The 26913-nt window shown below is 49.7% G+C and overlaps 1 protein-coding gene across 1 annotated transcript; it reads right to left on the bottom strand.

The window, feature by feature from the left end:
- Nucleotides 1–56: 56 nt before the first annotated feature.
- Nucleotides 57–26657, bottom strand: CLSTN3 (calsyntenin 3). The gene is made up of 18 exons (XM_033117192.1): nt 26283–26657; nt 23747–23869; nt 23104–23299; nt 21565–21773; nt 21149–21298; nt 20723–20908; nt 19990–20271; nt 19076–19188; nt 15781–15943; nt 14884–14940; nt 13828–13985; nt 13543–13691; nt 8945–9171; nt 8471–8641; nt 7494–7639; nt 7123–7258; nt 1277–1479; nt 57–1036 (listed from the first exon to the last, which is right to left on the bottom strand). Exons 1-18 carry the CDS (start codon nt 26344–26346, stop codon nt 896–898), a joined length of 2874 nt encoding a protein of 957 aa, XP_032973083.1. The 5' UTR covers nt 26347–26657; the 3' UTR covers nt 57–895.
- Nucleotides 26658–26913: the final 256 nt, after the last annotated feature.

Below are 26913 nucleotides of genomic sequence, written 5' to 3'. Positions count from 1 at the left end.
CCCACCGAGGGCCCAACACCCACACAGCACCCACATGGGATCAGGCAGGCAGGAGGCAGCTCACAGAGCTTTTTTCTGGTTGTTTTATTTGAAAACCCTCGGGTGTGTCCCCTCCCTCACCATACCCATACCCATTACCCCCACCCCAGGACATGACAATGCCACACACACACACAAGGCTGTGAGCTGCACACGGAATACAGGGGCTGCACTCACGACAACATGAAAAAATATACATTATATATAATACACTGGGGCTCCCATGGCCACTGCCACCCCGACAACCTAGCCACAACAAGGTCACACTGTGGCTGTGGGCCAGGGCCTGTAGGCCATCAGGCAAGGGCGGGTGGGGAAAGAGGAGAACAAAGGAAGGAAAGTGGGCACGGTGAAGAAGCAGGGGTCCCCAGAGTGAAATGGACAGAGAGGCGAGGGATCATAAGGGAAGCAGGAAGGCCCCTCAGAGGGTGCTGGGGGGAGGAAGGCCTCATGAGCAGGAGAGGAGGAAAGGGCAGCGTAGAGGGTTCCTTCAATCCCACCCCTGGCCGCTCTCATTGCTGTTAACACCCTACCCCCAATGCAGCGCATAGCTGGTGCGGGGAGAGACAGAGACATGGGTGAGCTAAGAGGAAGGCTGCTGTGGGGGTGGGAAAAGGCAGCCCAAGGCTTCTACACCAGCGGAAGAAGGGCCCAGAGGCATGAGAGGGAAGTGGGCTGGGGAGGGGGTCGGGGGGGCAAGCGGATTCCAGTGGAGCTCACTGGGATTTTGAGATGAAAGGATGACTCAAATTCTCTCCCTCTTGGTGTCTCTTCTCTTAGAATGTCCTTCTCTCTTTCCCAGGGGTGTCTCTGTCTCACCAGGGCAGAATTCTCTGTCAGGGGCGGGGTAGAGGCCCTAGTAGCGATGTGGGGGGGTCTCAATGATGCGCCTCTCGTCGCTGCTGGGTGAGTCAGCTGCCTCCGAGTCACTGCTGTCCTCGTCCTCCAGCTGGCCACCAGCGGCCCCCACCACACAGGCCTGCCGATTCTGGTAGGACTGCAGAAGGGGGAAGAGAGGCTGAGCAGCCTGCACACACCCCAGTGCCGCTCCATGGGCCACACTCCCCACGTCTCCTTACCCACCTCTTCCCCCACACAAACCTTTCTCCTTCCTGCTCATGGCGACTCAACCCAGAGTTTTGTGCGCAGAGCCTAGCCGCTCCTCAGAGGTCTTCGCTGTGTATGTTCCAGCCGAATCTTGACCCTGCAGACCTCCCCACTCCTCAGGGCCACTCACCTCCATTGGGTTCACGATAATGGTGAGAGCTGAGTCATCCCAGAAGAGGTCAGGGTCCTTGGGGTCACCGGAGGCCCCTGGGGGCCCACCGGCCCCTGAGACATGGCGGTGAAGGGAGTGGATTCGTACCAAGCCCAGGATGACCATGAGCACCAGGAAGCCCACACACACCACGATGATGAGAGTCGCTGCGCTGGGGACCACTGTGGGGAGAATGTGCAGTAAGGAGACCGTGGCCAGGCCCACCTGAGCGGTCTCAGCACAGGGAGCGGACAAGGGGTCCTGGGCAAAGGGAGTCTCCGAGGAAGAGAAGATAGGATCCTTGATGGCCCAGAAAAGGGGACCACCCTGTAGATGCTAGAAGATAAATAGAGCCCCAGCAGGAAAGACCAGACATCGGGAAGGAAGGGGCAGCGCAGCAGCTGCTGCTAGGGACAAAGGGACAGAGAGACAGACGGAGGGAGGGAGGGATGTGGGGAGAAAGGGCAGGGGAGGAGAAGGGCTCCCGGCCCAATGCTGTCAGGAGCAGCCCTAGTCTCAGCGGGCAGAGGACAAGGTTTGGAACGTGCCTACATCATCCTGCCTGTGTCTTCCCCAGGGACCACTCGGCTTAGCAAGGAGCCCAGTGCCCAGTGGGGGAAAGAAAGAGGCAGCCACAGGGGCTTGATGGTGCAGGAAGAGAGAATGCCCAAGGCTGGGGACAGGTCCAAGGGGCAAAGAGCAGCCCCTTCACTTACCCACCTGGACTGAGCTCACTCCTGCTCGGTGCCACCTCCCTTCTCCTTGTGGGCTTGGGGCTCCTGGACATCTGAGGCTTCTGCTCCTCCCGTATCTCCTCCCGAGGTACACCCACCTTCTCCTTGGCCCTGTCATGTCTGTGGCCCTGCAGCCTCACTTTAAGGCCCAGGCTCAGGGGAGCATGGACCATGAAGGGCAGTGAGACACTAAAGGGCATGTGCACTCTCACACGGACCCTAGAGCTGATGGCGGCAAAGCAGACATGCATGCACAGGAACATGCCCAGGAAGAACGTGTGGGCACACAGCTGGACAAAGTTCACCATACCCTGCACCCGAGCCAGGCCTCTGCTAGCCCACACAGCTGCCTGCACCAGCCACCTGGCGGCCTGCTCACACAGCAGGATCAATGGGATGTGTCTGAGGACATCCAGTAAGGCAGAGAAGAGCCATAGGTGCAGCGTCACCCAGCTCCCTGCCAGCTGGGCAGACCAGGCAACCCCCTGAAGGAAGACATAAACGCCACAGACATGTGCTGCGAGGGCCACAGAGCGAGCAGCCCTGAGCACAGCCCTACCCCCCTCCTGCACACACACAAACAGCCCTCGGAGAAGCAGGAGGAGGCAAAACAGAAGAGCCCACAGCCCCAGGGACAGCAGGTGGAGGTAGAGATGCCACATATGCATCCCCAGGCCTAGAGCCCTCACAGGAAGCTGGGTCACTACACCCCACATAGTGCACACCCCAGCCTGCCGTTTGTATGCACAGTAGCTCACCTGACTACAGAGACTCCGTGAGGCTCAGACTCTGGGAAGTCCCGTTGCTGTGGGACTGTTACATGTATTCTCCACACACACACATTATGGTCCAGATCACAGATATATCTCCCAATCCCAAATTTACCCACAGCCTCTAAAACTCACATGTCAAGAGACAGAGCAAAGCACAGAGAAGCACAAAGCACAGGAGCCCCACACACCCTGCTACAGTCCTTTTCTCCCTGGCAGCCAGCACGCATGCTGCCACACATGCCAGGGCCAACCAGGTATGTGGAGAATGCCCTGCCTGAGCAGGCACACAAGCCTCACACCTCCGTGAGGCCGCCCTGATGGCTCTCTGCCAAGTTGGTTCCCATCCTGACCTGACCCATAGCCCACTTGGGGCCACTCAACAGCTAGGGCTGATTCTGCTCCCTGGGCACTGGCTCCAGGGCAGAGATGGGCCTGGCTGAATTAGCATTTCTCAACTGCCTGGGGATGGGGGAGGAGGGAAGAGGGGGCCAGAGATGACCTTTCTGCAGGACATAGCCCCTCCCAGGTCTCCATGTCAATGGGCAAGATCAGGGGGTAGTGATTCCACCAGTAGAATGCCCCTGGGTTAAGCCCAGGCTCTTGAAGGAGTGGAGACCTCCCTCTCAGAATGGAGGCCACAGAAGGTGAACTTGATGTAGGGCACGAAGAGGACAAGTCAAAGCTTCTGGTTTGTGCCTTAATCAAATGCATTTGTCCCTCTGAGCCCCTAACCCCGGTGAAGGAAATAAAAAGTTGCTTGCTAGGAATAAGACACGACCACAGGAAAGACAAAATGCAGACACTCTATCTGCAGGCCAACGAGCATGGTTAATTAGTTTAAAATGAGCCAGGAGGACAGGGAAATGGAAGTATTTTGAAATTAGCTACAGACAAAAATCAAGAGCTTAAGAAGTACAGTCAACCTTTCTTACTGCATTAAATCTGACCAGTTACTTCTGGCCTTGAACGACCTCCATAATCAACATGAAAGGGTATCTTAGCAAATGGCCCATGTGAATTAGTTTCAACCAACAGTGAGGACACTGGTGAAAGGCCTGTCCACAACCCTGCATGGTGCCACCATTATGAAGACCCTTGGGAGATACTGGTTTCTGCCCTTGTCCTAGGGCTTCTCCTGAAACCCTAGTTGGCTCCTATCAAATGACCTGCATAACTGATCAGGTTCCCTTTCGCTTTAGCTACAAGGAAACTCAGTCAAAATTCTGGCCCACTCTAGCAACTGCACAGCCTCTCAGTACGTATTTTATGAACTGACTTTATTCCCTGGCTTCATCTTATTCTCCTTTCATCATTGGTCTTTCCTCCTCACTTCCTAATTCATTTTCTACCTTTATCCTATTGCACTGTAGGTCTTCTGCAAAGCCTGGTAGGAAACAAAGTAGGGAAATTATTCCCGAGCTCTGCGGCACATTGGAACCACCTAAGGATTTCTGAAAGCCACTGATGCCTGGTTCCCACCCCCAGACATTCTGATTGAACTGGTATGAGGTGTAACCTTGGCACCAAGAGGTTTTATAGCTCCCCAGGTGCTTCTGATGTGCACCAAAATTTGGGATGACTAGATAAATACTGCCTTCATCATTTTGTCTCACCCTTCTCAGACGACTTTATTCTCCTTAACCATAATCATTCCATACCAACAACCTACCCCCAATTCTCAAATTCTCATTCTCTCTCACGACCATCCAAAATCCCTTCTACCTTTAAGGTCGAAGTTCAAACTCTACATGCACCACAAAGCATCCCCTGACTACCCCATTTCACACTGATCTCTCTTTTCTGAGGCACTGAGGCACTTCAGACAAATGAACCTCCTGTCCCTTTGGAGGAAATGGTATCTCTTACTGCTTCCCCATGGTTATCTCTAACCATGGGAATTTGAAATTGCAAGGCCATAATTCTGGAACACAACTCTTGGGGTTGGGAGGGGAAGGGGAAGGACCACCTTAAGGAGGCATATGGACCAGGTTTTATGAAGTGGATCTCCTGGTAAGCTCAACAGACGTCAATCCCCAATGCCCTAAGGTGAACGTGGCACTCTGCACACTACTCACGATAAAATAAGGGAAAAAGCAAAAGCAGGATGCTGCTCTCAGCTGGGATCTCAGAAGAAGGGTGGTTGGCCGAGACATCAGCTCAGAACAGTGGAAGGGGAGGTGAAGTGAGGGCAGCACTTACAAAACCAGAGCACCCCCAGGCAGCTGGGAGGATGAGGATGAGGAGAGGAAGCTCTTGAGTACTTAGAATGGGGGACTGCCTCCCCTGGCACCTCATACCAGAGAGAACAAAGACTGAGAATATCACCGTGCCCAGCAGCAGTGAAATCCAGATCTACCCTGAGGCTAATCTGTATAGCAGGACCCAGTATCCAACCCAGATGAGGTTTCGTGGGATGATTCCCAGGGAAGGAACTGGAGAAAGAGCTAGGGAATCAGGAGAAGCTAGAAGCTGGCCCCAACGGTCTATTTAACAAAAAACAGGTTTAGTTCACTCACATGTCTCTACCAACTTAAGATCGAGCAAAGCCTGTTGGAAGCTTTGCTATTTGGTTATGCCTTGTACTCCCTCCTTGTCCCTATTTCCATCTGCTCAGCTATAGGGAGTCACAGTAAAACACTTAAAAAGACCTCTGCAAAAGAAAGAAGGGAGCCAGTCCCAGGGAAAAGGAAACACAAAGAGCAGTGTAGTAGTGGCCATTGCCTAAGGAGAGGAAGCCAGACTGAGTCCCTGGGGGCACCAGAGAGCTAGCCTTAGTCAAAACAGCCCTGGGAATCCCTCAGGAGCTCCCCTAAATTGGGTGCAACTCTAAAGTATTAACACTAATAACTTTTTCAAAGCATCAAGCATAAATGGAGAGGGAATGGAAAGCAATGGTTAGGGCACAGGTTCCAGAATCCTGCTGCTTGGATTTGAATCCTGAGTCCACCACTTTCTAGCTGTGTGAGCTCAGAAAAGCTACTTAACCTCTCTGGGCCTCCATTTCCCTGCCTTCAAAGGGGATAATTCTAGTAACTGTTTCATTTGTTGTTTGTAATGACTAAATGAGTTAATATGTGTAAAAGCCCATGAGTATGGTGTCTGGCACACACTGATGTCCTCGCTACTCTTATTATTACACATATTGAAGTGAGTGCTGTAGTTTCAGAACAGCGTTTGGTGACCATGGACCTCCTTCACCAAGAAAGCATTCTTGAAACTCCTCAAGGCCTTTTGACTTTTTTGACTTTTTTCAAAAGTGACAAATCTGTGGCCTTTGAGAGTGGGTTTAATGTTTAACAAAGTAAAACGACATCCAGCGCCAACTCTGACAAAAGTGGGTGCTGAAGTTGGGTGATACTGAACTAGGGCCAAAAGCAAGCTGTGTCCCAAAAATAAATAAATAGAATAAATGTATCTCATAAGCTGGCTTCAAAAGCAATTCTTGAAAAGGATTCCAAAAATCATTTTCAGCAACATCAGAATCATTTTGCAGTTTTTAATAATAATATTAGTTGTAAATTTCAGGTTACAAAAGAGCTGGATCCCAACTTTGTAAAAAGGAAAATAAATAGGCATAGAAGAAAACTGGCACATAATAAACCATATTAACAATGGTTTCTTCTCTGTGATGGAATTATAGCTGATTTCTCTTCTTTATACTTATTATTTCTACTTTTTCTACAATTAAGCAACTCTTAACTTGGGAATAAAAAAATTGTGTCACTGGTGAAGGGCCAAGGCCAGGAAATGAGATTGCTTTGAAGGGCAGCACTCCATCTGGATGTAACACTTTGCATATCTGCATATTTTGTTTTAGAAATAGTCTTATGACTTTATAGATAGCACATAATCCCACATGTAATAATAGCGTCAACTTCCTCCTTGAGGATAGGGACTATATCCTATAATTCTTTTATATTCCTTACAGTACTTTAGGACAGTGCTAGAACACAGTAAACGCTTATAAATACTTGATGGCTTCACTACTGAGGACCCAGGTCCAGGGCTAACTTGATATTGTTGCAGGAGGGCAGCAGGGACACCAAAGCCTTTGCCTAAACCCCACACTGACTGCATGATTCCAGGCAGGAACGCCCCCTGCCACGACACAAGGCTCGTGTTGTTCACGAGGCAAAGTTAATGATCCAAGACACGAAAGAAACTGGAACACAGTTAACAACTAAGTCAGGTACCACAGGGGACAGAACCCACTGCTCCACCCATCCTCTCCTCCCAGTGTGGAGGGGGAGGATACCTCTGCCCACCCCAGTCTCCTGCCACCTGCCCACCCCATCTGGCCCCAAGAAGCCTTACGTACTGGAGTTTCGGTGGGAGCTGACCAGGCTGTGTCCAGCCATCTCAGGGGGTGGTTGGTGACCACGGTGCAGGAACTGCTGAGAGCTGAGCACGTGGCTGGGGTGGGCAACCCGGTTCATGCTGTGCAGTACATTGACCTAAGGAGAGAGGGCTTGGTGAGCATTCGTGCTCCTCCCCAGGTCCAAATCCTCCTCTCTAGAGCCATCTTTTAACCATTTTAACAGCTACTTCTTCTTCCCCATCCACCACCAGGTCCAGGAGTCCACCCTGCTTCCCAACTTCCATTCCCACCAGCTATCGGCTACAGTCTACTCTGCCATGGCTCCTCGCCAGTGGGAGGTGGCTGTGGAAGGATGGAGACTCTCTGGGTACCTCCACGATGAATTCATTGCTGGAGTAACGACCATTCATTTCCGAGCAGGAAAGCCGGAATTTCCTGGCATAGAGGGCAGCTCCATGCCTCAGCCGATAACGAGCCTGCCTCAGGATCTCTTCATACACAGTGATGCTCTCCACCCCTGGGACACGAGGAAGCAGCTCAGTGCAGGAGCCAACAAAGATGTCCAGGGCTGGACTCTCTCGCCCAGACTCCCACCAGCCGACAACGCATTTGTCCCACCCTTCAACAGGGGTGAGACCCAAGCTCTAAGAGGAAGAGATGCTCCTCTCCACCCTACACCCAACTCTGACTGACTGAGATGGCTGAGTTTCCTGCTCTGCCCTTCTCTAATAGCTCTGTGGCTTATGGGTAGAGATGGAGAGAAGGAAATAAGGACACCCTGTGACACAGAAGGGAGGTGGCAAGCAGGAGGAAAATGGAGAGAGGGGGAATACAGAAGTCATCAGGGAGGCTCTGGTAGGGAACGGAAATAGGAGAGAACTGGTTATGCCCATTATTTCCCACCCTCCCTTATGGAGGTTCTTTCGGAGAAGAGCAGGCTTCCTTTGGAAGCTGCCAAATCATTGCCCCTATTCATTAAGAGATGAGCTCCTAACTTAAAGCTATGCTGTATACACAAGATTAGTGACATGGAAGATTGAGAAGACGGCTGGTACCAAATACCTAGAGGGTTAGAGAGCTAGTGAGAGAAGGCTGAGCCAAAGGAGGAGTGGGGATGGGCCAGGCTGTAGAGAGAAGCAGGGAGAAAGGACCGTGTGGAGCCTAAACTCCAGCACACCTGCTCTAGGAGCAGTCTGGAAGCCAGAGGATCTTCCAGGCTAGGAAAGTACAAAATGGCACTTGGCCACATCACTGGGCCTGGAAGGAGGACCCTCTGGATTTTCCAGTATTTGATCATGGGGAGGAGCACACACACAAAAAAGAGAACAGGCTCGTAGGCCCCACTGACCGGCAATGGTGAGGTAGGCAGACGTGTTGGTGAGCTCCAGCCCTCGCTGCTGCAAGGATGCCATGTCCAAGAGCAGGCTTTCCCGCTCAGGGTCTAGGTCATCCCCCACCAGAGAAATCTCACAGCCATCTAGGTTGTGCACGATCTCATCCGACATGCGTGTGTCTGTCACTGGATCAGAGAGAGAGTCAGGATCTGGGTCAGAACTGAAGGTCCCTCTCGTGGCAACTCTTCCTCCCCTTCCAGGGTCATTCCCTCAGAGCAGCCAGCTTTATTTTCAAGAACATCATTACCCAACAATTTCCGTACACCCGTGAGCCTCCTATTGGCTCTCCTTCCTGTTGGTAAGTGGTTCTAGTCAAGCAAATGCAGAATGAAGTGACTCTCGCACGTCCAGCCCCAGGTTTTCCCTCTCAGTCTGGTTCTGCAGGTACCCCTTCTCTAGATGATATCACTGCCTGGGGTCATCCTTACCTGTTCCCTGCCAACTCTCATCCTTTTTGGCCTCCACCTGGTGAGAAATGGAGCAAGTGATTTGAAGATCAGGGAACAAAGGAACCCCCTCAGATCCCTCGAAGTCTACAGCTGGGCGGGCAAAGTGAGCAGTGCCGCTCAGCAGGATCTGGGGGGCATCAGGCTGAAGCACCACCACATAGCCCTCCACTTCGGGGATGGAGACGCAGGATTCTTCACTGAAGCACCTATATGACAAGGAAAGAGGGGAATTTGTGACCCCAATTCCCTCTCCCTTATAATCTATATTTGTTTCATCCCTCAGGGCTTATGTCATAGAGCACCCTATGTCAGGGAGGGTGAGGGGAGAAAAGGGGGATAGTGTCTCTGCACCACCACCACCCCCAGTAGCAAAGCTGAAGGGGGCGATATACTCTCCTGGGAGGATGTCACTGCAGGAAAGATCAGGAACAGAAGGTCAGGCAACCCTGACCTATAGGGGTGATCATGTCATCAAAGACCTACCCAAGATTACGGAACATCTATCAAACTGTATTTTACAAACTAAGCCTACAAAAATGCATACACACACACAGTTCTTCACCTAGCAGGGTTGTTTTTTTTTTTTTTAAGTGTGTTTAGTACAATATCTGGCAAATATATGCCAAAAAATATTTAACAACAAAAGGGGGTGGGGCCTATCAAAGGATGTCCCCCTCATTGGTGTGTCTTCCATTCACTCCCTTTAATACCAGAGAAACACACTTTGGTAGGTGAGCTATCTGACCATCGTGGACCTGCATCCACCTTCCCATGCAGCCTCCCTGATCTTGGTGCCGGGACAAACTCTCTCTAGAGAACTCAGCCAGGCCGAACCAATCAACAGCCCAGCCATTCAGGAACACACTCTCAGGACCCCTTCTAGCCTCATCCTTTGTTAATCAGTAATGATTCTCATAGCACCTGCTGGTTTATGATGCATTTTGCCCATATTACTTCATTTAACTTTATTTCAATGCTGGAGAACAGGGATAAGAAACCAAAGATTTTAGGTCAACTATCCTGGCCACATAAGAAATATGTGGCCTAGTCAAGGCTTAATTTAAACCCATTCTTCTCATTCCAAGTCCATGATCTTTCCACTACACCACAGCCACCATTTGGGTTTGCATGAGTCAAATTCATTTACAAAGAAGTGTCCCCTTGAATAAGCAGTCTTCACAAGGGAGCTGCTAATTCAGAAGCAGGACCTATGGTCCAGCTGCTTGTGCTAACTGAACTGATTTTGCTGAGAGAACGATTACTAGTATTCCTGAGTATGCCCAGCTTGACTGTTGGAGCCAAAGGGAGAAGGGTAACCTCAGCAGATACGATGAGCTCAGAGCCCCTAAGGTGACCAATGCCAATGGCTTGCTGAGTCCCTGTGCCATAAGGAATAGGGCCCAAGACAATCTGCACAGTCATTCAGAGGGGCCCAGATCAAAGCCTCTTGGAAAACAATCCCAGCTGACCCTGGGAGCTCAGGCTCCAACAGAGATTCCGACTTCAATGAGCAATCCAAAGTGACGCAGAGGGCAACAGGGGGCTGGCCCCAACCTGAAGGCACTAATGATCTGGTTGAGAGATTAGATATGGCATACAAACCATAAAACAAGGGCAAACGTGGTCATCAACACGTGAGTGTAACAAACCAAAAACCCATGCAAGTTCAGAGAGACAGAGGTTCTTTCTGGCTACGATGGGAATGGTCCATTTGGCAAGGGACAGTAAGAACCATCAAGAAAAGTAGCAACTGAGCCAGCTTTTCAAGGAGGAGACAGCTTCGCTAGGCAGAAGGTGAGGTAGGTATACTCAGGGGAGTAGAGAAACATAAGGCAGGAAAGACAGAGCCAGGTGGTTGAATACTTTGAGTGCAATTTTTGTGCAGTTGGCAAGACGAAGCCACTGATGTCTCCTTCATCAGAGACATGTGAGGAGAGAATTCTACTTAAGACCACTAACCTAGCCTCAGGGTGGAGGGTGAACTGAAGTTAGAATACTAGAGATGGGTCAACAAGTTAGGAGGCTATTGCAATAGGCCAGATGAGAGGTAATAAGAGCCTGGGTTGGCGTCATAACAGCAAAAATGGAAAAAGAAGTGACAGGTTCCAGACACTGGCACTGTGGCAGGATCTAGGTGGCAGGACCTGGCAGCGAATGTGACATGGAGGCAAAAGACAGGGAGGAATCCAAGATGACTCAGTTTTCAAGCCTGGGTGATTGCAAGGACAGAGACACCATTATAGAAATAGAGAATTCAGGTGGAGGGGCTAGTTTGGGCGTTGAAGTTCATTATTTCAGCTTTAGCTCATTTGCCTGAGGTGCTGGCAGGACTTCTAGACAGAGGTTATAGCAAGCACATAGAAATTCGCGAGCTATGGAAAGAGGACAAAACTAGAGAAAAAGATGTGGTAGCCTCTGTTCTGGGGTTAATGCCACAAGTAGATGGGCTTTCCAAGAAAGAAACTAAAAAAAAAAAAAAAAAAGAACTTTAAGTAAAACCTGCATTGATTGAAGAGTTGCATAAATCTGACTTTAAATGGGCAGAGGTCCAAGGACTGGGCGTCGGAAGTTAGGGAAGCCACGTGGACTCGGGTAAGAATATGCATCAGAGAAAGGGAGGGGCTGATTGGTATCTGTCTCTCCCTGTTTCACTCGCATACACACAACCCTCTACGTTTTCTCCCACAACCTCTAGGAAGTATTAGGGTAGCCCTACCACATGGTAACCCTAGAAATAGAGAAATGAGAGCTCTCTCTTCCTTAACCTCAGAAAGAAAACAATAGGGCCACTTCCCTGTGCGAAGCAACCCAAGTCAGTCCCCAGCCCTGGGATAAGCCTCTTCCCTGAGCAGGACAGGTAGGAGAGATTCAGATGACATCAACTCCTCCCCCTGTGGGACACCCCTTGCAGTGCTCTACCCTAAGCTAAAAGACAGAGCCCTCCCTCCTAATGCAGTCCTGAGCAGACTGAGCGGGAGTAAGCCCTTCACAACCAGATGATAGACTTTAACAATCAGAGTTCTGACTAGAACATGGTGGGCACGTCCTCGGCTATGATCTGCACCCACGTGACCTCCTTTACCTGTAGCCTTCAGTTCCACACCATGATCACACTATGACCACACCATGGGCCAACAGCCCAATTCCTGAAAGCCCCTGCCCCTGCCTTCCACACATCTAACTGTGAGACCGGATAACCATGCCGTCACTGTCTAGCACTCAGAACCCTCTACTCTCTAAACCCACCCCTCCCGAGGTGGCCGGTTAGCTCAGCTGGTTAGAGTATGGTGCTGATAACACCAAGGTTGCCAGTTCGATCCCCGCCTGGGCCACTGTGTGCTGCGCCCTCCTTAAAATAAATAAATAAATAGATAGATAGATAGATACATAAATAAATAAGTAAATAAATAAATAAGTAAATAAATAAATAAATAAATAAATAAAATATACCCACCCTTCCCAGAATAGGGACAAGTCAGAGATGTTTATGTTCATATAGCTTATGGAGAAACTGAGGCAGAGTAGGGACGAAGGGAAGGCTTACTCAGGAATCCTGACTCTTACATTGTGTAATCTGTCCACTAGATGGCAGTATCTCCTAAAAACTGTCCCATAAACCATAATAAGGGGTGAAAATGCCTTCATGTAAGAGCCAACATTTGCTGATAGGCACTCTGCCAGGCATTTGATCTGGGTTATACCATTTAGTTACCATAACAATTCCACGAGTTAGTTTCTCTTGTTATCCCTGTTTTACAGCATTTGTTCAATGCTAAAAGGCCAGGAATAGACTCTGTTTGCAACTATTATGCTTTCATTACCTCTCAATTAATCTGTTTTAAAATACCTAATATACTTAAACCTTGAAGTAATGTTTTTCTTTTAAACAATTTTTCTTTTAAAGAATTCAAAATCATTCCACTTAGAATTCAAAGGTCAGCAAACTTTTCTGTGAAGGGCCAGACAGTGAATAGTCTCTGTCCCAATTATCCAGTCCTGCCATCACTACAGGAAAGCAGCCATAAAACTATGCAAATGAACAGGTATGGCTGTGTTCTAACAACACTTTATTTACCAAAACAGGCAGAGGCCAGATTTGGCCCTGGGGACACATGTTGCCAACCCCCAGACTTAGATCATCCAATTTGACCTTGCAAGAGCTTGATGAATCAAGATTAAAATAGGTGAAGCAACTAGAGCTATTTGCCCAATATCTTCCAGGCAATTAATATTGAGTCAGAATTAATGTCAGCTCTCCTGGCTCCCAAACCACTACCCTCTCTGACCCACTTTATATATCAGCATAGAGGTAGAGAGAAGATTAAAAACCCCTAATCCTGGAAGTGTGCCTCAGTGGAAAGAGTAATGAATCAGTTGCTGGGAAATCTGAGTCTAGTCCAGGCTCTTCTACCAACAGTGCTACATCAATTGAGCAGGTCAAGTGTCCTCTCTAGGGGCCCAGTCTTCCCACCCATAAAATGAGGGAGGTGTGCCTAGTCCTAATATGACATCTAAGGCCAAGGGGTTCTGACATTCTGGCCCTGCTCTGTGATTTGCCCACCCCACCCCACACTCACTTGACAGCAGTGGTGAGGCGCAAGGGCCTGACGCCAGGTGTGGCAAAGCGCAGAGTGTTCATGTAAGCCACATGCTGCAGGGCATGGTTGAAGGTCTCCACATCATCCCCCTCCAGGGTGAGCAGGGACTGCGAGGGGTTCACGTGGACCTGGGCCCCAGACACAGACACAGCTGAGAGCAGGCCCAAACGGCAGGAGAGGAAAGGAGCAGAGGTAGAGAGATGGGACTCGGGCAGGGGACAGGGTGCATGCCCGGAAGGAAAAGGCTGGAGGAAGGGGCTATACCTTCATGCCTTTGCCCAGGCTCTCAAAATCCCTATAGTCCAGCCCCTCCCGACATGCATAGAGGCACTCGATGACCTCGCGGCTCTCCAGGCGGCCTGAGCGCACGCTGAAACCAGCCAGGTAGCCATGGAAGTAGTGGTGGATCAGCAAGGGGTCTCCTAGGGCACGAACACAGGGGTGGACAGAAGGTGAGAGGAGGTGAGAGGACAGGAGGGATGGAACAAGAAAAGGGGGCTGAGAGAAAGGGAAAAGAGAGAAAGAGCAGGAGTCTTGAGAATGAAAATGACAAGGAGATAGAAAGGAAGGAAGTGAGGGAGGGAGGGGGAAAGAAAGGAAAGGAAAGAAAAGGAAAGGAAAGGAAAGGAAAGGTAAGGAAAGGAAAGGAAAGGAAAGGAAAGGAAAGGTAAGGAAAGGAAAGGAAAGGAAAGGAAAGGAAAGGAAAGGAAAGGAAAAGAGAAATAGAGAGAGAGAGAGAGACAGAGACAGAGACAGAGAGACAGAGAGAGATGAGAGGGAAGTGAGGCTAAGGGGGAAATAGGAGAAGGCAAAGAGAGAAGATAGAAGACAGAATAAAACCAGGGGGAGAAGAGGGTGGAAAATGGAAGCAACAGAAACGAGACAAGCTTCCAGGAGAGGTAGAAAGGGAAGAAGGAAAGCAAGACCAAAGGTAGGTAGGAGGAGACACAACAAGGGAAAGGGGTCTGCAAGAGAGGGTATCTTCAGTGGCATGCAAGGAGACCAGGATGAATGTGTGTGAGCTTCACAGAGGCCCCGATCCTCCCCTGCTGTGTGACTGACGCCTGCCTTCTGCGTTCCAGCAAGAGAACACCTTCACTTCATTCTGTAGGCAGGAAGGGACACCCAAAATCCAGCAAGCTCCATCTGGCCTTACCATGCCAAGGAAACCCTGCCTTTCAGTAGTTCTCTCTCTGACCCCTGGCGGCATGGGAAGCAATAAATAACAAAGCTGGATAGGAATTGGTGTGGAAAAGAGAGCACAGAACTGAAAGTTAAGGTGAGAACTCTCTAGTTCTCCAGTTCTTACACACAGAGTACCTTGTGTGGTGTCCGTACTGTTGTCTCCTGCCTTGTCCTTCTCCTTGTTCTTCTCTTCTGGAGAGAGAAAAAAAAGTGGCAGTGAGCTCGAGGTTGTGGGGACAGATTGACAGAGAGAAAGAGGAGATCTTCCCTGCTCTGACCCTGCCCATGGACTTGCAGCCTCTCAGCTGAGTCTCAACCCTCCTTTTGTCATGTCTCAATCTCTCAGGCCTCTTGTATAGACAAACCCCCAAATATGTTGCTGAGGCAACACAAGGGCGCTGGTAACACAGACACACACATACACACATACTGAAAGAAATAGCTTAAAAGTTGGAAGATTGGTGACTCTTTGAATGGTTACTAGCCTCCAGCAGGGGGATGGGCTGTAGAAATCATCATCACTGTAATGGGACAAAGTGGAAAGTGGCTGAAGTTACAGAAAGATTCTGTGATGCCTGAGAAGGAAATTCCTCCAAGTCAGAGGCAATGGACTAGCTGAATAAGTGGGAGATATCATGTTTCCCCAAAAATAAGATCTAGCTGGATAATCAGCTCTAACGCGTCTTTTGGAGCAAAAATTAATATAAGACCCGGTCTCATAGTAAAATAAGACCGGGTCTTAATATAATATAATATAATATAATATAATATAATATAATATAATATAATATAAAATACCGGGTCTTATATTAATTTTTGCTCCAAAAGATGCATTAGAGCTGATTGTCTGGCTAGGTCTTATTTTCCGGGAAACATGATGAGGGGCTGTAGTTTCCACTGGAGATCTTTCTGAGTCACCCTGCCCAACTTCAAGGCGATGCATAAAGTCAGGCTGCCCTTGCTCCTTCACCAATCCTAAGCAACTGGAGGTTCCAACTTTTAGTGTCTTCTCTGAGCAGCTCAGGGACTTACCAGTCCAGCAGGCCCCAATCATGAGAGCAGGTTCCCTTCTGGGTGGGTGGATGAGACCATTGTCATGGATGAGGGCAGGGTCAAAGGAGATACCGTCAGCATAGAGTGTGACTGTGGGGAACTCGAGGTTCAAAGCATAGTGGTGCCACTCATCATCGCAGACCTGAAGGAGTAGGGTCGGGCCAAGACCCCCTCAGTTATTTCATCTTCAGAGAACTGGCACAAGGCACTGCCCCTTCTCCTCGGAGGCAGGGGACAGTTCCTCATATCCCAGTTCTACCAGCAGAGCTTATTAGTGAATTGCTGCCTACCCAGTTCAAGGAATAACACCCTTGCTCAAAAGCTATCAGGCAACCAACCTAGTACCTAAAATTCCACTCTTCAGGTAAACCTTTACAACGATAAACATTTCTAAGAGGAATAACACACTATTTTGTGAATTAATTTTCCCAAAAAAAATTATGTATGTATGTATATATGGCACTGGAACCTCTAGAGTAATTTGTGACCAAACAGGAACCACTAAAACAAACCCTTTGAAGTTTCTCCAGGGGTCAGTCAAGATGGGGATCAGAGGAATGAGGGATAGAGAGTTCTCTGCCTTATCAACTGCCAAATGTTGGAATTCCTTAAAGCTCGACGTAGATCATCTCCCTTTTTTTCTCTTCCTAGAGTTTACCTCATGTGTTCCCGTGGGCTCAGATACCATATTTATGCCGGTAACTCCAGTATCTACATCTCTAGCCCAGAACTCTCCTTTTTATGCTGGGCCCTCCACTTGGATGTCTCACAGGTATCTCAAGGTTAACATGTGTAAGATGGAAGTTCACACCCCTTCCAAATCCCCTCCATTTTCCCCGGGCAGGATAAATGCTCCACCATCCATCCAGTTGTTCCAGTGTATGGCCTAGGTGACATCCTGGCTCCTTCTCTTTCCCTCACCCTACCCACCCAATCAGTCAGTGGGTGTGCTGTTGATCCCAGGTCCAAACAGAACTAAAAGCTGTGAGTTCCTGCGTAATTCTCTCCATCTGTATTGCCACACATCAGTCAAGTCCTCGACCATCTTTATGTATACTGTTGTAACAGCCTTGCCTGTGTACTTACACTCTTATGTCTCTTCAATACATTCCTCTCTAGTTGCCATAGAGATTTTCTTAAAATGTAAATCTGATCAAGTTACATTCCGGCTTAAACCCTTCAAAAGGCTTCCCATTTCTCATAGGACAAAAATCTAAACAAACCCCAGCTGACAAAATCTATCGTACAACCTGGTCACTGCCGATCTCTCCAACCTCATATGAATTCTTTCCACCTTGTTCACTGTATTTCAACCTCACTGGCCCTCTTTCCATGCTTGGAACATGCTGAGCTCTTTCCTACCTCAGGGCCTTTGCATCTGCTCTCCCCTCTACCTGGAACATCCTCTCCTCACAGTTATTTCCCATCCTTTAGGACTAAGCTTACATTTCACCTCAGTCAGCCCTTCCCTGAACATCCAATATAAGGTGAGTTCCCCAACCCTTGCCTTCCTCTATTCTCTACCTCAGTCCCTTACTTGTTCTTTCACAATATTTATCACAATTTATCCTTTTTATGTGTCTACTTTTCAAAAAAATCTATCCCCAACTAAAATGTAAGCTTAATGAAGACAAAGATTTTGTTCCATCTTTACTGCATTGCATCCCCAGAACTTAGCAGAAAGACAGGGACTTAACTGATATTTAATAAATATGTGTTGAATAAATAAGGGTGAATAAAAGAAAATAGAAGGAGTAATATTAGCAATGTGGGGGAAAGATCAAGAAGTAGCAAATGGCAGATTATCTCTTTAAAAGAATGCCACAAAAACCAGCAGTTTTTGTAGACAGCCCTCAATTATCCAGTTTGTAGGTTTTCTAGGCCCTTCATTTCCCTTTCTCTGTCTTCCACTTCTTGCCTTTTTTCCTGCCATTTGCTTACTCAGCCACTCCACCAGAGCTTGCAAGAAAAACAGGAGATGGAAACTCAAATTAGTCCCCACTGGTCCTTGTGGTCAGCTTGGAGAATTCAACTGTTGGCTCAAGAGAGGGGTTTACTTTTTTTGTCCATTTTTATTTATCCCTCATAATCATGGATATTAATAATGAAAATTAACATATATAGAGTGCTTGTCAGTCTACAGTCATGTACCATATAATGACATTTAGGTCAACAACCTACCATATATACCATGGTGGTCCCATAAGATTATAACGGAGCTGAAAAATACCTATCACCTAGTGACTTCATAGCTGCCATAACATCATAGTACAACACATAACTCACATGTTCATGGTGATTCTCGTATAAACAAACCTACTATCCTGCCAGTCATATAAGAGTATAGGACATACTATTACATACAGTACATAATACTTGCTAATAAATGACTGTGTTACTGCTTTATGTATTTACTATACAATACCTTTTATTGTTATTTTAGAGTGTACTCTTTCTACTTAAAACAGTCTGCTGTAAAACAAACTAATCACTGCCTGTGTTACACTGGCAGCAAGCAGCTTCATACATCTTGTGGTTACCGCCTGTCTTGATTACATCATTTTCTCTTGTGCTTGATTTACTCTCGTGTTGTTTTGCACAGTAACATGTTGTATAGGCTTGAAGCCTAAGAGTAATAGGCGACACCATCTAGCTTTCTATAAATGCACTCTGTGATGTTTGATGGCAAAATTGCCCTCATGACACATTTTTCAGAACGTATACCTATCGTTAAGTAGGGGTGATTGTATAAAGATCTGTTATTAATATATCAATTATCCTACAACAACCCTGGAATATAGAATTCTTATTATCCCCATTTAATAGATAAATAAACTGAAGTTTAGGCATATTAACCAAGATCTCATGACTAGTAAATTCCCCTGGCAGGACTCAGACCCAATCTGTATATGTCAGAATCACTTATTTTCTCGATTACAATATGCTAAGTGCTTCAGAGTCAAGAATATGTACTGTTAAGGTTCTAGATCATAAGAAGATGAAATAAAACAAGGAAAGAAAAGATGGTTGGTTGGGTTGATGTTAGTGGTAATTTGTTCCCTATTTTCTTTTAATACAGGAGTGCTTTCTGCAGGAGACAAGTCTTGGAAAAAGAAAACAAGAGAACCTAGGGGTATAATGGTCAGGAGCTGAAAGTGGCGAAAGAGGGAGCACAGGACAGTCAAGAAAATACCAATCCTTGCCCTAGGACCCTCCTTCCCTGAAAGTAAGTTACATCCACCCATCTTTCCTGGGAGCCTGGCATTGGCCTCACCTGCTCCAGCTTCCAGAGGAACTTGACTGGGCGGGCACTCTCAAGCAGAGGCCAGTAGAGGAAGGCAATTCTGCAGCCATGGACGGTCAGCGAGTAGTGAGAAAAGCCATCCTCTGAGGGAAGAGAATGGGGATGGGGGTCAAACACAGGGCCTGGGGCAAGAACAGGTGCAAAAACCAGGAGGGAGAGGATGCTGGATTCTCTTTATCCTCTCACATACTCTCTCACTCCCACATTCTCTGGAGTCTTCTCTCCCCCCACCCCTCCCACATACACACAGTCCAGTCCAGGTGATAACTAGGAATTCTTGAGCACTCTGAGTGGCTGAGAGGGGACACCAGCCAGCCTGCTCCCACCTAGATCTTTATTGGTCCTTTGGTTAACACACACTTCATTAATCCTTTTCAGGTCAAGAGAAATGAGCTCAGAGAAGTAGAAGAAATGAACCAGCAGATCAAGGCTGAGGACCTCCCTTCATCCCCAGAGGAATGTGTCACTACAATGGAGGGAGGAGGCATACTGAGGGATGGAGCCAGCTAGCCCTTATGGGGGAAGTGGGGTAGAGGTGGAGAAAGAATGGGGCACACCACTACCCAGGCTTTTCCACCACAATGAAAGGGTTTTCATGGGAGTAAATTCAGGGGGCAGTCCACTGGTGGGATGCAGGGGGAACTAGGCAACTGCAGGTGAGAATGGAAGTGAGCAGTCCCACTGCACTCTGAGAGCAGTAGGACCTCAATTTGTCAGGTTGGGAGTAAATCACAGAATCTCAGGGAGTATCAAACCTAGCACTGCCATCTTACAAGTGAAGAGGGAGGAAGTGCCCCATTCAGAGTCACAGACGGGACAATAAGAGAAGCAGTACAGGAAGCCAGTTTCCCCACTCTCAGACCAACGCCCTGAGGAAGGCTCACCATTCTGGACAGTGTTACACACGATGGTTTCCTCTTCCTTCTTGCCCTTGTTGGGAGTCACACCATGCTTCATCCAGAAGGACAGGGTAAAGTGGTCACTGAGGCTGTCCTGGGGCCCAGAGCCCAGACCAGCTGTGCCACCCAGGGGCACCTGCACAGCTTGGGTGCCATTGAACCAGTAGATAAGGCTGCTGTCTTGGCTGTAGTGCACTGAGAGTCCCGCCGTCCAGTTGGCATTGGGGCCAGGCATGGGCAACAGATCTACCTCCCCAGTGGCAGCACCTGCAGGAGCCCCAGAAGGCACAAGTGTCAGAGCTGAGTGGCAACAGATAGGGACATGAGAAGCAGGCAGGGAAATAGTGACTGATGGGAAAAGATTTCCTACACCTACTCTCACTGCTTCTTCCAGCCTTTCAAAGACCAGAGAGAAATGGACCTCTCTTTTAGGAATAGATCGCCGATTAACTTATTCTCCAACTCTTCAACTCTCCCTATCATTGTTCCACAGTGTGGCTAGTGACTATCTTGTGCTACAATTATGCATCTTGGCCAATAACATTTTTATTTGCTCTTTAGGCCACTGCATGCTAACTGCATGCCACAACCCCTGTGGACATATACACCTGTGAATGGGCAGAAGAAGGTATAAGGCAAATTATTAAGAAAGAGGCAGAGAAGGGTCAGGTAGAGGCTGGGTGGGAAGGGACAGGCCTGGGGGTAAGGGGGTACACACCACAGAGTTTCCGCAGCGCCCGCTCTGAGTAGTTGTCTCGGTCACAGCCCTTGGCCACATGGCTGGTCTGCAACTCTATGGTGGCCTGAATGTTCCATAGAGGTTCATCACAGGTCTCCAGGCGTATACTAGGGAACAAAGCCAAGCTTCCGGCACCTGGTGCATATTCAATCCTTTTGTTCCAGCCTACATGAGTGAGAGGAAGAGGGCAATGGAGAGAGAGAAAGGTAAAGCAGCCTCTTTATTCTGCTCTTGCCACTTCACTGACAGTCTCAGGCTCCTACAAAAATGGCCATGTGGAGTCAACAGCTATAAGTCAGTCCCCAAATATCCCACCCCTGACTCCTAGCCTAGACCCCATGACTGTCAAAAGGAACCAAGGTGAAAGATAATTCACAAGATGGGTCACAGAGCGGGGCTCCTCACCTTGCCAGCTGGGTTTACAGGTGGGCTTCACCTGGATCTCCACCTGGGCGTCATCTGCCGCCCTCTTCTTCCCGCAGTCGTAAGCCGTCACTGTAAATTTGTAGAGCCTCTCACCACTGTACTGCAGCTTCTCTGTGTTCTCAATGTTCCCTGGAGTGGGGGTGGGGGAGGACAGAAAAGGTCAGGAGCGCTAGAGAAAGCCTCGGGAGACAAGGGGAGGAATTGCGAGCTAACTGGGTAGCGGGTGACTTGGGCAGCAAGAAGCTAGGAAGAAGGTATGTGGGAAAAGGCACCAGGTCTGGGAAGGAGGGTGCAGAATGAAGATCTGAAGGGCCGGAGAAGTGGAGAGCTCAGTTGTGGGGTGTCCTGAGGGACACGAGGGTTGGGAAGCTGGGGTGGGCAGGGGCTGGACTCACCGTCATTGTCAATGAGGAAGGGGGTGTTGGGCGTGAGGATCTCATAGTAGCAGATCTGGCTGTACTGGGGGGAGCAGTCGCCATCAACGGCTTCCACCCGCAGGATGCGGTCATACAGCTTGCCCTCAGTCACTGCAGCATGGTACAGCCGCTCCACAAACACAGGGGCAAACTCGTTGACGTCGTTGACCCGCACATGCACGGTCGCCCTGCACGTGCCAGAGTGAGAGGAGGGGAGAGGACAAGTCAGCCAGCCTCAAACTTGATATTCAAGAGAGGCACATGTAGGAATCCAGACAGGGAATCAGAGCAGGAGGAAAGCAGTCTGTCCCTGAGCCTGGGGCAGTAAGCATGCCCTTCGCTGCCCCTCAGGGCACCAGGCACTGCCAGGAGAGGGCCTGGAAGGGAACCACAACCAAGGAAAGGGTATCTGCTATGAGGGGTCAGAACAACCCCAGGAAACACAACATTGATTTTGATGGCTTCTGGACAGAATGCTAGAGGTTGGGATGCCAAGACGGAGGTTAGACAGGGTTTTGTATCCAGCAGGTCATTTCTTCACAACAGTCAGATCCAAGGGGATAATCAAGGAAGATGCAGAGTAAAAGCCAAGTTAAAACCAACCATGGGAAGGGAAGTGGCATTAGTACAAAAGCCAGAAGTCATCTGACACGAGCATACACAGGGGATGAGTGCTAACTTCTGTGCACGTGTGTGCCATGTGCATGTCAGCTGTGACACCTCCTTGCTCAGGTCCCCACTGGGCAAGCAGAGCTGGGGCTAAGCCCTTCATGCTGAGCCCTTCCTCTAGCCAAGATCCAGTTGCCCAGGGTCCAGAGGCTAGGGTCCTATCTCCAAATAGGAAACTGAGTCACAAAGAGCGATTTATCTTTAGTGCCTCTTAGGGGCCCAAGAATCCTGACTGCCAATTTTTCTCCCATTCTCAAATGAGAAATTAGCTGGGAACAGACAAAGGAGTCTCTTTCACGCTGTAGCCCCCTCCTGCCCACCCTCACCCAGAGCTCTGTGTGTGTATGCTATAATCGTGTGAGCGTGGCGTCCCCTGCACACAGACTGGGGGGCAGTAGGAAGGAATCTGGATGTGTGCTAAGTGTGCTCCTCCCCTTCCTCCTTATTCTCCTCATCATTGGAATTCCTATGTATTGAACCCTTTACCATCTGTCAGGCACTGGGGTGCATGTTGTTTACACAAACCATCTCCTTTCTTCTTCACAGCAACCTAACAAAGTAGGTGTCATCATTATCCCCGTTATACTGATAAGGGAAAGGAGACCAGAAAGGCTGAGTAAGTACGTTCCCCAAGACCATAAAAGGCAGAGCCAGGATTACATCCCACTGATTTCTACTCTATGTTTCTGTCTCCTTGACTGAAAGCTCCACGAGGACAAGGCCCCGTCCCTATAAACAGAGAGAGGAAAGGGTACATAGTCAATCACTGCACTGATAAAGGATGGTTAGGGGCTTGGGAGGAGGAAGGAGGACCCTGCAGCAGGGAGCAGGGGACAAGGGCTTCCTCACTTGTGGGACTTCTTGGTGTTGGCCCCATCAGGGCCCTCTCCGCAGTCATAGGCCTGAATGGTGAAGGTGTGCTCCTTCTGGGCCTCGCAGTCCACTGGCTCCTTGGCCCGGATCAGCCCTTCTCCTGTTGCCTTATCCAGGATCACAGCTTCAAAGGGCACCCCAGACCCATGGAGCCGGAAGCCACAGATCTCACCTGGCCAAGGAGGGAGGGAAGGGTGAGGCTCCTGCACCACCTCCAGCATCTCCTTCTGGCCTCAGCTCCCCTGCCTCATGTTCCCACTCCACCTCTCCTCCCAAACCTCTGTCCCTTCTTTGTGCATGTGAAAGCAATAATTATCGAACATACAGCTTCAATGCCAGCTTCGTGAATAGCAGCCTCTCAGAGCCACCAGGTCTGAGATCTGGCAAAAGTTTACCCCTGTCTGTCTGCCCATGTCTTTCTCTCTGGCTCCCTTTACTCAACCACCAGCTTCAACGTAGCCCATTCCGCTCCTTGAGCCTACTTCTTCCACTTTCCAAGGCCTCTTCCCCACGTCCTCACTGCTCTCCCTCCCAGGACCTCCCCTCGCCTCCACTGCCCTCTGCCCTCCCAACCACCTACTCCATCTTACTTGCCTTGCCATCCGCCAACCCCAATTACCTGCGTAGCGCAGGGGGGCGTCCTTGTCCAAGGCGAAGAGTGGAGGGTTCAGCAGGACCGTGTTGTCGTTCTCCATGACGATGCCCTGGTACTCCGCCTCGATCCATGGCTTGTGCTTGTTGGCTGACCCCCCCAGGGAGACAAGAAGCACCTATGAGCTGGGCCTCCACTCTCACACAACCCTTGTTGACCCAAACAAACACACACTCCAGTAGCACCACCCTTTCCACACTCTGGAGAAGTCCCTGCAGGAGGAAGCACTGAGGATAAGAAAGCAGCTACTAAAGGAATCAGAGGACCTGAGGGAGGTCACAGCCCTCTCCTATGGCAGGGTGGAAAGTTTCCATGGCAACAGCGTGCCCTGGAGGGGGGGTGGGCCCAATGTCCCCTGGGAAGCATGGTCAGAGTGTGGAGAATTTTCTTTAGAGAAATCAAGTGCTGGAGAATGAAGACTGGGCATTCTGGAAGCAGTGGAGGGCCATCAGAAGGCCCTGGGAAAGGGAAGGGAGAGATTAAGAGCAGAGTTGAGATTAAGAAAAGATCTAGATGTTTCCTGAATCCTCATTGTTATCCTCTCCAGCACCACCCCATTTCAGTCCTGATCCCTTCACTCTGCACTTCTCCCAGCCAAGCCCCAACCTAAGGCCATTCTCCTAGAGTAGAGAGAAGAGGAGAAATGAGAGAAAAGAAAATATTTAGAACAGAGGGAGGGGGGCATAGAGGGGCAGGGATGGAACAGAGGAATCAATGCCAAATAACTGGACCCAGCAGAGCCGACATCCTAAGGGATTATCGAGCTGGCCTAGAAACACGACAAATCCCCTCCCTGCTTCTCACTCTGACAGCCAAGAGAACACACTCATAACCAGCACATTTCTATGTCCCCTCATCAAGGCCACCAACCCCCACACTCCCTGAACCCCACTTTTTATACAGATTCATGACTTAGTTCCGATTCTTGCCTACTTCCCTTCAACCACCAGGCAATTCTGGATGGATGTGGGACTCACTCAGCCTCCAGATCTCATCTCTTACCAGACTCAGCTCAACTGTTTCTCCTCCGAGGACCAATCTCTCCCCATCTCTTACCAGATTCAGCTCAACTGTGTCTCCTCCCAGGACTAATGTCCCACCAGCCTGGTAAGAGGCTATGGGGGAAGACGCAGCATGTTCCCTTCCCCTTCTACATCACCCCTCAACGTCAACCTCCACTGCCTGCTCTATCTAATCCCATCATGCCAACTCCCAGGTTCCCAAAGCACGTTCACGATGGCCCATCAGTGGGACACGGGCAGAGGAAGACATCATCTAAAAGAATGTCACGAAAGGCAGTTTGTCCCCAGTATGTCATAGTGAGCAATAAAACCTGATTTCCGTTCTTTCCTCCAACCCCACCCCAAAAAGCCTTCTGGTATCTGAAAGCCAGACTCTTTCTTGCTGATGACCACCACCACCACCCCCTTCTCTAGTGACAGAGGAGAAAACCACAAGATGGTGCTCAGAAGGCAGCACAGGAAGTGGCAGGAGGCTGAGAAGCCAGGCTGAGGTCAGAGATTGACGATGGAGGGGAGGCGCACATCAAGGCCAACGCTGGCCACCCTCTCCACAGCTTACCCCTGACTCTGCTCCTCTCCTCTTGGCCACTGACCCTCTCCTTATGTCCATCTCCTTTCACTCATTCCGAGACTCCCTGTCTCTTCCCCTCCTACTCTTCTCATCTGTTTTTCCTGATTTCCCTTTCATTTCTCTCTTTCGCTGCCTCCACCTTTACCCTTTTCCAACCCCTTCTTCTCCCCCACCGAGGCCTCATCTCCCTTCTCTTTCTCAGTTTTCCCTCTCACCACTCATTTAGCTCTCCCACACACACCCACTTCTGCCCTTTCCTGTCTTTCTCCACCTACCTGAGTCCTCTTCCCCTACCCCTCCCACACTCGCTCCCTCTCAGTCCCTCTGATGGCCTCACCCAGCTGAATTTATCTGCTGTCTGCCAGAGAGGGCAGCTCTGGTAACCCACAGCCCAGCTGCATCCAGGCATAAGGGTATGGATGCAGAGGAACACACCAAAACACACGTGCTCTGAATTGCTGAGCTTCAAGGAACAGTTCCTCCCCAGGATGGGATGGAGATGAACCAGATGGATCTGCCGCACGCCCTTAGTGCAGGCACACCCCAGTAAAAATGGAGAACCACCCAGAGATGTATATCACCCTTCAGGGCAAGTCCTTCTGAGACCTAAGATATCTCCAGAAGGGAGAAATTGGGGGAGGAGGAGACAGAGACCCCAGCATGGGAATGGGGACCAAATGGGAGCAAAAGAAGCACATGGGTAGAGATGGACCAGACAGGAGGACGTAGCAAGGGGGATGCGAAGGAGAGGAGAAGGGGCAGATCTGAGAAAACAAATAGGAAGGGGGATGGTGGGAAGAACCAACACCTGTCATGTGCCAGAGAGCCTCAATGGCTCCTGCCCACTCCTACCCCACATCCCTCTGCCTGGTACCCCTTTTTCAGTGCCCCCACCCCTCACCTCACTCACCTTTGTTACAGGAGCTGGAGGGGAATAAAGAGGCCAGCAAGAGGGGCAACAGCAGGAAGGTCATGGTATGGTGTGGTGCGGGGCAGGGCAGGGCAAGGCCAGGTAATTGCTCTCCCCTGGGAGCCTGAAGCCGGCTCTTCCACCTTGGGGGAGGGATGCAGAGGCTCTCCAAGGAGGGCAGGGAAGATAGCGGGCAGCAGAGCAGAGACAGAAAGGAGCCTGCCGCTCACACTAGTCCATAGAGCAGACCTGGGCAGACCCCAACCTGGATGGTTGAGGTGGGGGGCTTGCACTGGCTTCTCGTTCGCTCTCCAGCCCGGCGTCCTCGCTCTCGCTCTCTCATTCCCACCCCATCCCCTCTACTGCAGGATGACGTCAGCACAGCCAAGCGAGGATTGATGGGGCCTCAGGCCAATCAGGTGACTGGGGGGGCCAGGTGCTGCAGGGGGGCAGGGAGCCAATAGGACTGGGGAGCTGGGGCGGGAGTACTGATTAGGGCTTTTTCCCCGGAATGCAATTTGTGGGAGCTAGGGAACTGCGGGGTCTGGGGAGGAAGCTGGAAAGCTGTAGAGGGGGTGGGAACTAAGACCGACATGGGGAGAATCGAGAAGCTAGAAGCCCGGGGGTGAGG

The sequence above is a fragment of the Rhinolophus ferrumequinum genome, chromosome 10 (assembly GCF_004115265.2).
Source record: "Rhinolophus ferrumequinum isolate MPI-CBG mRhiFer1 chromosome 10, mRhiFer1_v1.p, whole genome shotgun sequence".
In the NCBI taxonomy this organism is placed as follows: domain Eukaryota; kingdom Metazoa; phylum Chordata; class Mammalia; order Chiroptera; family Rhinolophidae; genus Rhinolophus; species Rhinolophus ferrumequinum.
The sequence above is the reverse complement of the archived record's forward strand: the minus strand, read 5'-3'. Positions and strand labels throughout refer to the sequence as shown.